At 40.8% G+C, this 11191-nt stretch overlaps 1 protein-coding gene across 1 annotated transcript; it reads left to right on the forward strand.

The window, feature by feature from the left end:
- The first annotated feature begins 1856 nt into the window (after nt 1-1856).
- LOC149821157 (uncharacterized) lies at nt 1857-2792 on the forward strand. The gene has a single exon (XM_089981908.1). The coding sequence runs from the start codon at nt 1857-1859 to the stop codon at nt 2790-2792; it is 936 nt and encodes a 311-aa protein (XP_089838034.1).
- The last annotated feature ends 8399 nt before the right edge of the window (nt 2793-11191 follow it).

An 11191-nucleotide genomic window follows, 5' to 3' on the forward strand; every position in this document is an offset into this window, starting at 1 on the left:
TTGAAAAACCAAAAACTAAGACCATATCCACCTCAAAAAAGAGCGCCTTCAAATTTTTCTATGTTCGAGTTCATGGGTTTTCTCCAAGTAAACTAGTGTAGCTTTTGAGCTAATTGGAGATTCAGAACCATTGTGGAACAATGGTGTAAACTAGGAGACCACACGAAACATACAAATCAAAACTGGAGATAGAGAAACACAAGAGAGAGAGAGAGAGAGAGTAACGGTGACGGAGGAAGGCGCTGAAAGGCGGCATCTCTCTTAGGCTGCATCAAAACAAAAAAGGGGTGAAAGAGGGGCTTCATTTCCTAACCCAGGAAAACTCTCATAGGAAAAAATCTTTTCTATCAAAATAGATCTTTTTTAAAGAAAACTCTCATAGAGAGAATTTTTCTCCTGTTTATTAGAATCGTCGGAAAAACTGTGTTTGTTTAACTTGTATTACTTTTCCTGCATTCCTTCCCACTTCCAAACGTGCCCTAAGTAACCCTGTTATTGGCTAAGGTTACTCGTCATCCAAAAAAAGAAAAAGACAACTCAGGCTCGAAGATGGGTCAACTCGTTGAGCAAGGGTGATTTGGGGTTTTTACACCAATGGAGTTCATGAGAGATGCGGTAGTTTATATGAATAAATTTTAATAAAACAAATAAGGGTAAAAGTGTCATTTCATAAAAAACAGAGGACAACGGCCAGTCGATCCCCTTCCGTGAGATTCCGTCGTCTCTGGCCCACACTCTGCTTAACTGTCACTATTTAAAGCACTGAGCGAAGCGGCTGAAGCTCGGGAGTCCGGTCCGACGCAGTGTCGTGTCGTGTCGTGCCGCAGCGGTGAGGAGGTGGAGGAGGAGGAGGAGAAACAAAAACCCTAAGCGCAAGAGGTACGTTCCGAGTGGTTACTAGGGGTTTAACCGGTCCTTCTGCGATCCCTCCCTCTCTTTCTATTTCCTTCTCTTACGGGGCCTATCGTCCTCCTTTCCGGACGATTTAATTGCTATTTACGCGTTTTTTCTGAGTGAGAATCCGTTGGTTCCGGTGAAATCCTAGTAGCGGATTTTGGGTTTTTTGTTTTTCCTGATTCAGAGGAGGAATTGGTGGGTTTTAGTGAGTTTTCTTGGGGTTTTGTGGCGGTAGGATGAGTGGAGGGAGAAGCAGGGGAGATTTTTAGAGAAAATTTTGGCGTTTTCTTTTTCTTTTTCTTTTGTTGAAGGGGGTTGAGATCTTTGGTGCATTTCGATTTGGGTGTGTGGTTTTTCGATGTATTTTGTGGTGTGGGATTTGAGAGATTCTGGTTTTTCTTTTCGATCTTGTTCTCTTGAGCTGACGTGGAGGAGGGAGAGGGTGTTCGGAGTAGTTGGTTTGGGCAGGATTTTTTTAGTTAATATCGCTTTGATTGTGTAAGATCACAGTGTTTCTCTTGTGGGGTTTGCTGTTTCTTCACCAAATTCGTGTCTTTTTTTTAGCTCCATTTCGATTTGAAGCTTTCTTGGTCTTGTTGGTGTGGGGAGATGCTCAAGAACGGGATTTGTAGCTGACCATCATGCTATAAATTTGCAGAAATGTTTCAGATGGTGAAAATCCAGCTCAAGAATTTCTTGATTCCCTTGGGAAGGGTGTCACCGTGTCAGGTGCTTGAGAATTGGCATCCTGTTTCATAAAAGTGAGAAGTGTTTGGAGAGGCATTTACTGAAAGGCTTCAATGGAGTTCCCCTGCCATTTTTTCGGGACTCCAGCGTTCTCGTTCACTTTGTATGTTCCTTGAATCGCGAAGGAAAACCAGATGATGAGGATGGTTTGTATCTGTGTCGGATCGGTTGTTGAAATCTTTTTCCTTATCTGGATATTCTGCTGAACATCAATGGGGATTCTCTGCTGGTTTCTTAAATCAGTTGCTCTGATTTGGATTGTACTTGTTTCGATTGGAGTAGAGGCGCAATCACCGAACAACACTCGATCTTTAGATGCTCTTTTACAGGATTATGCTTACAGAGCTTTCGTTCGTCCACGCACCGGCATCATCTATAATGCATCTGTTCCTGCAACAATCTCTGGTGTAATGCTGTCTGTGGTAAGGCTACGTAGCGGTAGTTTGCGGAGCAGAGGAGTTCAATTGTATAAATTTCGGCTCCCGCGTGAAGTTCGTGTGCGACCTTACGTTCTGCGACTTTCGTTGGTTTACCAGAATCTGGGTAACTGGTCTTCTGTTTACTACCATGCGCCTGGTTATAGGTTCATTTCTCCTATTCTGGGTATGTTGGCATATGATGCATCAAATCTTACTGCTACTAACTTGCCTGAGTTGGAGTTCATGGCTACAAAGGAACCAATTTCGATCAACTTTACAAATGTAACAGTTCCCAGTGGATTGACAGCAAAATGTGTGCGCTTTGATTTGAATGGCACAGTGGAGTATAGTGATCTGTCAGCATCAAATACTTGCTCAACTTTGAAACAGGGTCATTTCTCAGTGGTTGTTAGCTCGACTACTCCAGCCTCAGCTCCTTCAAATCCTCCAGCTCCGGCACCAAGTCAGATAGGATCTCAGAATAAACAGAATTCGAAGGTGTGGAAGATTACAGTTGGTTCTGTGGTCGGCGGGTTTGTTGTGGTGGTTGCTCTGGGTGTTTGTGCAGTTGCATTGATGAGAGAGAGGCAGAAATCAAGGCTCGCGGCCATGGAACGACAGGCTGACCAAGGGGAAGCATTGCAAATTGCAGAAATCGGTAGTAGCAGGGCTCCAACTGCATCACGAACTCGAACACAGCCAATTCTAGAGAATGAGTATGTTGCTTGAGTTTCATTATTCACGCCAATAATAGTCGTTTAATACTTCATCTCTAACTGTGCTCATGAAGTATGGTTGTTGTGGTAATGGTCATTGGTGGTTCTTGGTCTCTTCGCTTTGGCCATTTGTTTCATATCTTGGAGTTCAGTGAACTTTTATCAATTGGTATTTGAAGAGTCTAGTTGTAATTCAAATGGTTGCTTGGATGGGATTAAAAGAAGAAACCTCAAGGTACCTTGTGGAAGTTTTACTTTACATTTGTGCAGACTGAGGCGATATGCATTGCAAGATGAAGTCTAGTTGATTTCCTGCTAGATGAAGGCACTCTTGAAGCTGCAATTATTTGAGTCTGCAAAGCTATGCCGAGCAAGTGGCAACACATTCTTTTTCTTAGGAAGGATCTCTGATTTTCAGTAATTTTAATATTAGTTTTTTGCAAGTTTTCTTTGTTGTGTAGTGCCCTCTGTTATGTTTCCAAAATTGGCAGGCTAAGTGTTTGTTTTATTCCTTCTATTGTTGGTTGCTCTCTGGCCCATTGGGCATGCAGAAAAAAATAAAAGAAAGATCTTCTCTCTTTGGTTTCTATCTTTGGCCTTGTAATAATTTACGGAGTTTTTCTTGTGTGTAACTGTGTATCCCTTGAAGCTGATACATCTGCTGAATCATGCAATGAAGGTTCTTGCCCGTGCATCCTTTCAATCCATAACTTGACAAATTCACGTGAATTTATGCAATTTCTCATGAAGGTTGTGGACCACAATTGAGAGGATCAGTGCTTCATAAATCTACATGGTTATTGTTCTTCTTCAAAAAGAAAAACAGGAAGAAAACTTTGCATGGTTGTTGATATAAATTTCATGCCTATACATTCTAAATAATTAGAAACACGTTCATGTGTCGATGGTACCATACATATATGCATCAAGTGTCGATGGTACCATACATATATGCAACAAATTCATGAACAAGTTAAATGCTGCAACAAGCATACATTGTAGGCAAACTTAGTTCGGGATCAGGACCTTTAGGGTGCATTTGTCTCATCCAGGTTTGCATGAAAATAGATCATTTTCATAGTTTAAGCTGTCATTTAAATGATATTCATTTTCAGCCTATATAACTTTTTTTTTTGCGAAGGCAAGTATTGGGATGTTTGGAGACCCCAAATGTCACAAGTTCGATTCCCTTTAGACTCTATTTGGAAACTAATAGCGAGGATGGGAGTTAATGTATTTGGTGAAAACTTGGTCAAACTACCTTCTTGGTGGATGTTTGAAAACTGGTAGCTGGGATGGGCGTTTATGGATTTGGGATGGGAACTGAGGTCCTCTCCTTTATAATTACACTAAAGAATGAAATTGATAGTTATAGTGGTAGCTGCCAAATCCAGGATTTCGCAGCTGTCACTTTTTTAAATGCATAATCTCCATCCGACTACCAGTTTCCAAACAGAGCCTTAAGATTGAACCCATAACATGTATATGGGGCAGCACTGTAGGACCAGTCCACTTTTCCGGGGTTTACCACTATAGGGTGCGGCCAATTAGGGCTCGATCTTGGTGGGTTCCAAGATCATATATTGAGGAAAAAAAACTGCAAATCATATGCTAATGAAAGTTAACCCTTTGCATTCTCAAGAAAATCCCCATTAATGATTCTGCCTGGGAATGGACAGAGGTGCAGGGACTTGCTATTAATGTTTGTTACTCGTTTTCTTCAAATTCCCCCTTATTCCTGTCTTTCTCAGACTGTCTATATTTACTCTGACGCATGTTATAAATTGGTTCCTTCGGATTCATTTGCTCACATGGATTGGTCTTGGCTTTCCCATTGCCATACTTCTAATAATGTTGGTTTTGGTTGTGGATGACATGGTTGGCATTCTCGGGACTCGGTATCGGATACATGTAACTTGGCGACTCGGATGAGTCAACTCGGTGACTTGGGTGAGTCAAGGTTTTTTTATTTAATTTATTAAAAATGTATAATATATTTTATAGTATAATGCATATATATTCATGACAAAATATGTATTATATAATTAAAAATTACAAATTCATGCATTAACTTATATGTATAAATAAAATTTTGATGAAAACACAACACATATGTCATGAATTTAGTTATAATCCATACTTAAATATCATGCACAACTTAAATAATATAAAATACATGTATAAGACATGAAAAGTCATACTTCCATGATAATAAACACATATAAAGCATGAAAAATGGCAAAAATATGTTATTATGGGTAAAACTTCGGGTCCTCATGCTGGAATCAGTCTAAAAATGCTCTGAATTGGTCTAAAATAGCTTCAAACCAGTTAACTAAAAACATGAATCGATCCCGAAATAGTCAATTCGGTACAAAATCTTATAAACCCTTAAAACCGAATGAGAAAATCATTGTTCCTTTGGAGATTCAAGAAAACAAGGTTTCTACATTCAGGAATTGATGAAAAACTGATAGAAACTGGTCAAAAAGGGCTCCAAACTGGTCTCAAAATGTTCTGTATCGATCACAGAACCAGTTCAGTCTTTTAAAAGTTTAAATAGTACATGAACTTTATTTTGGACTTGATTCGACTCAATCTGGATCCCGATTCAGTTTCAATGGATCTTGGGTCAGATCCTCTAGTCCAGATCCAGTCTGGATCCAGACCCATTTATGGTTGTGTCTTAGGTTGGATCCCATGATCCATACCCGATTCAATCCAAATAGTGCTTCTGTCACCAGTGGTCGGCCACTATAACCGATGTTGACAACAACCAATCACCACCGGTAACCGTTGTTCGCCGATGATTCTGGCCACTGATGGCAGCTACTACTGACTGCCTTTGGCTACGAGTCCCAGATGCAGCCAGTGACTGTGTCCCCTACTGACGATGATTAACTTCCACTGGGGATGACCTTCGCTTGGAGATCGACAACAACCACCTAGAAGTTAGTGGTGGAGGGTTGTCAAACAAAAGGGGTTTTGCCCCATCAGTGTGATCCCCTTGGCCACAGTTGCCACCGCCAGTAGCCACCTTCGGCAATCGTTTCTGGATGCCACCTTTAGAGTAACAGGTAGGCCACTGTGAATGGTGGTACGGGCTACAAAAAAACAGGGCAAGGAAACGAGATTCTAGGAAGTGCCGCAAAAACACTGGTGCACCCACATATGCATCAAATGAGAAGTATGGGCCCATAACTCAATATTGGCATTCTAAAACAAAATCGGAATGTAAAAAGCAAAAACACATATCGGTAGCCGTCGTGAACGAAATGAGCGTTGATGTTGGTGCTTGGCATTCTCCTCAACCTATCGACACCCACGATGAGCCCAGGTCATCAAGTCAATGGTGAGCAGGACCTTGAACCCAAATAAGATAATGAGGACACCTTGGTTGCACTCGTCAAGCAATCATGCCTTAATTTATAGTGAGAGAAGAGTGAGGGGTTACATAAATGACATTCATGTATGTTAACCCTTTACATGTCACATTGAATTAGAACTCTTCATATTCACATAACCCCCTCTCCACTAATGCCTTCATTAGTGTTTTGTGTCAAACCCAGTTACTTAAGGTTGAACCTGGTATGAAATATCCAACAAAATGAACTTGGTTCAAGTTATCTTGTTTATATAAAAAATACATTGTTTTTAGAGCTAGAAAAAATAAGATTATAAAAAAGTAATGTAAAATATATCAAAAATACATTTCTTAGTACCTAACAAGGTTATATGAGTGGAGCTGAGCCGAGTACTTACTATTCATATTCAGCTTGCCCAGCCTCTTTTATGAGTTTGAATGAGCTCTTCACGAACATGAACCTAGCCATGAATGACTCAGCTTGTCTCCCAGCCATAGCTGCGAGTGTATTCTTTGGCACGCAGGCACAGGGGACATGAGGTCTTTAGACCAATAAGCACGTGAGTGAGAGGTTTTTTTCAGCTCCCCCCCACCCACCAAAAAAAAAATGAGGGGAATTTTTCTTTTAAGGGCCAATGTTTTACCTTTATTTTAAAAAGTTGGCATTATATTTCTGAATTTCCTGTATGGGCCTGTTTCCATGGAAACTGCCTAACAAAAGCCTACTTTATTATGTTTTATTAACTCGGTTAAATAATAACCTCTATAATCAAATGTTTAAAATATTTACCTTTTTTCTTTTTTTCAAGTTGAAATGAGTATTTTCCAATTTAAAAAAAAATACAGAAAACAAGAAAAACCACATTGCTTGAGACGATGGATGTTAATCTGAGGCAAATTTCCAAAAAAAAAAAAAAAATTATATGCACAGTGATCTATCATGGGGATGTAAAGAGCATCTCAAGAGTTGACCATTAGAAAAATGACTAATTAATACGGGTGTCAACGGGGCTGGTTTTCCCGGACACACTTGAACCAAACCCTATAGGGTCTGGGTATGGTGATAAATAAGAAGACCCAATTAAGACTTGGGTTCGGACCCAAAGGTCCAATTAAAACATGGACTCAGGTATAGTTTGTGAAATTTTATACCCAACCCGACCCGATCCAACCCGAGTTCCGATTAAGACCTGCAAATTTTAAATGTAAAAATGATAAAAAAATATGGTTTAACCAGGTATGGTATGGGTTTGATTCATGTAGTTCTTATCGGGTCCGGATATGATTTTTCTTATAGTGGACTTGATTAGACCGGAGTCTGCAGCCGATACCATACCCAAAAATCTGATCCAAGCCTGATTCCACCTGGGTCCGAACCAAACCCGACTCGTTGACACCCCTACTAATTAACACCTTTCAAGACCAAGCTGTCAATGATCCTCAACAACAACTTAAGCATTTTTCACTTAAATCAAACTTGGCACATGTTTGGAAGATAATTCTATGACAGCAACTCCCATTTATTGCCTTCATGGTCTACATCAAATGGTGTATTTAATTTCTTAGGTTGGTATGCGAAACTAAAGTTCTACCAAACAAGGCATTAAATTACAGGTGGTTTTGCACCACTAACACAAACAAGTGAATTAGACAAATGCAATTCGTAGAGCTTCAAAAGAAAATGATTCGCTTAGGTGGCTTTCCATTATTGATAAAATCAGGGATCACCAAATATATATTTCATGATAAGGTCATCAAGGGCTACCAAACTCCCATTGAATATAGTTCACTCGCATGGTCAAGAATTCTCTTTTATGTTAAGTTTGTTAGGGTTTGGTGATAAATAAGAAGGCTAGATTAGAATCCGGGTTGGATCCGACGATTAATATATGAAACTGGGTACGGTTTGTGAAATTCCATACCAGACCCAAGCCCGATCCGAGTTCTAATTAAGATCCACAAATTTTCAATGTAAAAATGAAAAAATATTATTTTACTAGGTATGATCTGTGTCTGGTTCATGTAATCCTTATAGGATCCGGGTATGGTTTCTCTTATGGTACCATCATCTCAAATGAGGTTTGGGTCTGGTTCCAGATAGGTCCGCTGACCCTTTGATACCCCTAATGGTGGGCTTACGCGTCACAAGTGTGTCTAAGACAAAAGTGACACTTTTGTCTTGTCAAAGTGGGATGCAAGTGGGGATGTAAACTGTTTGAATTGGATCGAATGTGGACAATACCATATTCGACTAAGTGGATGTTCCCTAAACCGATTTGAATTCGGGATTGGATTCGGATAGTAAAAAGCTCATACCGGATCCACCTTTTTACATGTAATTGGGTTCGGGTATTTCTTAGATTCGGTATTAAAAAATCAAAACCATATCTGCAACCAATTATTTTCCTATGTTGTTTTGGCTTATCAATTGCAACTAAATGGAATCAAATTTGGTCGGATATTGGATAAAATCTGGTTCATTAACATCCCTAGGCACAAGGGATTTTGGTGGGACAGTTGCATTCTGTGTTTGATGGCCATTCTGGGCCATCACAGGACGGACTGTTATGTCCCGCCAATCAGATGCCCCCTTAAGGGCATCAAACAGTCTTTCACAGTGACTAGTCACTAGCCATCGAAGTCCCACTGTATGGAGACAACCCCAACCCCTTAAAGCCTGTTTGTTTCATAGGAAAACTGTCTATTCTCACAAGTTGTGAAACCAGCATGCTCTGAGAGAAAACGCTCTGCCCACGTAATAAACGGGTCGACCCTCCTAACCCATTTATTAAACGGGTCGTGTTCGTGTTAGGGGTATGCCAACCCGCCAACCCGGCTGACCTGTTTAATAAACGGGTTAGGCGGGCGGGTCAACCTGCCAACCCGACCCGCAAACCTGACCCGCTAACCCGCAAACCCGTTTACCAGACCCAACCAGTTTATTAATCGGGTTGGCGGATCGTGTCGGGTTACCCGTTTAATAAACGGGTCGGGTTCGTGTTTGCCACAGCCGACCCGTTTAATAAACGGGTCGAGGTATGCTGACCCGCCAACCCGACCCGATTGCCACCCCTAGGGGGGGGGCATATAAACCAATTTTGTAAAAAAACAAAAAACAAAAAAAAAGATGTTTTTTTTTTTCATTTATTGTATCTGTGCCTGATGTGAACCGGAGGGCCCGATTTACGAAAAAACCTAACCCAAACTGTGAATTATTTAGGAAAACAAGAAATTCAAGAAAAAATACTGAAAATTAACTAGAAGCAGAAAATAATTGAACTAAAATAGAAATGACAATCTGTGGAATCCAATTCCGGTCTCCTTAATCCTATATCTCCCTATATTTATAAGAAAATAATCCTAATTTAAGTAAATCTAACATACCAAACTTGCTAATCCTAAAAAACTATTAAGTTGTAACATGGATCAATTATTTAGATCTCGTATCCATTACAAAAGATTCAAGTAAAAAAATTATCCAAAATATAAAACAGATTCAAATAGACCCTTTGAACCCTAAATTGTATTGCTATGCTCCTGCATCATTCTCTTTGGATTGAAGAAGACTTGCGCTCAAGTTTGAATCCTACTTGTGCTTCTTTCAATCGCACTCGACTTCTAAAATGCATAAAAAGTGGTGCAATTCTCAACAGGTGCGGATCTATAAAACATTGATTCAAAAGAGTGAACTATAGCTGAACCCGTTTTTTAGACGAACCAAATAAAATGAACATATGAACTTTGTTGCTGGTGAAAACCAACTCCAAATGTATCTCCATGCAGGATTTGAGCCAAAATAGAAAGATCCAAAGGTATTTCTGAACCCAATGATGTCAGATCAAGTCCAAGTATGTCTCACCTAAGTCAAATGGGTATGATATACTAAGAATATGGATTGAGTTCAAGATATTCACATTCGGGTATGGATCAAATAAAGGCCAAAGAGAACAAATTCGGTTTGATTTAATTTCTTTTGGATTTGATCCAAAAGAAATTTTGGATCAAACCTGCCTGAATTTGGGTGTACAGAAGCTTAATTAAGGTTCAAAAGTAGTGGGATTAGGTTCCGGATGCAGGAACCAGTCTAAAAAGACTTAGAACTGGTCAGATAAATCTCTGACCCAGTCTGAAACTGTTGTAGTATTCGAACAGATCTGAAGCTAGTTCAAACCCGTCATTAGGGTTGTCACAGGACCAAACCGTTTCGGTGGGCTGTATCATCGGGAGGCCTCCCACCTGTATTGAGAATCATAGGAGGGTTTCCCCCACCCGACTGCAACCCCACAGTGTCGGCTGCTCTCCCAGTTGGTTGAGGAGGGGACGACTGGCCGAACCTACCGGCGGATGGCTGCCGGCTTGGTTCCCATCGTCGACTTCTCCTCTACTAGCCGGATTGCACCCGACTTGCTCGAAGGAACCGGTAGGTTGGGTTGCCCCCTACCGGCTTGCTGCGTGGTTTCGACGATCATCCAAGGGCTCCTCCGGTTGAGTGTGGCCGACTGCAAATCGATGACGAGATCTTAGTCACTGGGGCCATCCCACTTCGCCAGATTGGATTGAGATAGAGAGGGGTGACCGAGTGATGGTGTGATAGCCCTAGCCAGTAGGGAAGAGGAGGGTCCAGCACCGCCAGTCAAGGGTGGCTGGCAGAGGAAGGAGGCACAGTAGTGGCGTCAGAAGGACCAGTGGTGGGTTTTGGAACCCCGTTGGACTCTACAACTAGTGCTGGTGACCAAGTAATGCTTTGGTCTGGTAGCTGGTTGCATGTGGCACCACAATCTTGACAGAGTCTCGGGTGAGTCATGTCACTCGACGAACCCTCAATAATGAATGGACAAACTTGTTCGTTAGGGTTTGCAACTATAGATGGAGGTGCCATTATAGTGTTGGATGTAAGAAGAGATGAATATGTAATTCAAATAAAGAAAACAATTGGGGATCACTTCTTTATATAATGCTTTTGAACTTTGATGACGTGGAATAGTCTCATATTGAAGAATCTAAAAAAGGTTGTGGGCTTTATAACCTACATGAAGATTCTAACACTT

This window comes from Nuphar pumila, chromosome 12 (assembly GCF_984573655.1).
Source record: "Nuphar pumila chromosome 12, dmNupPumi1.hap1.1, whole genome shotgun sequence".
NCBI classification, from domain to species: domain Eukaryota; kingdom Viridiplantae; phylum Streptophyta; class Magnoliopsida; order Nymphaeales; family Nymphaeaceae; genus Nuphar; species Nuphar pumila.

What these genes read in the sequence shown, in the direction of transcription:
- LOC149821157 (XM_089981908.1), top strand. Translation starts at nt 1,857, where the DNA reads ATGGGGATTCTCTGCTGGTTTCTTAAATCAGTTGCTCTGATTTGGATT.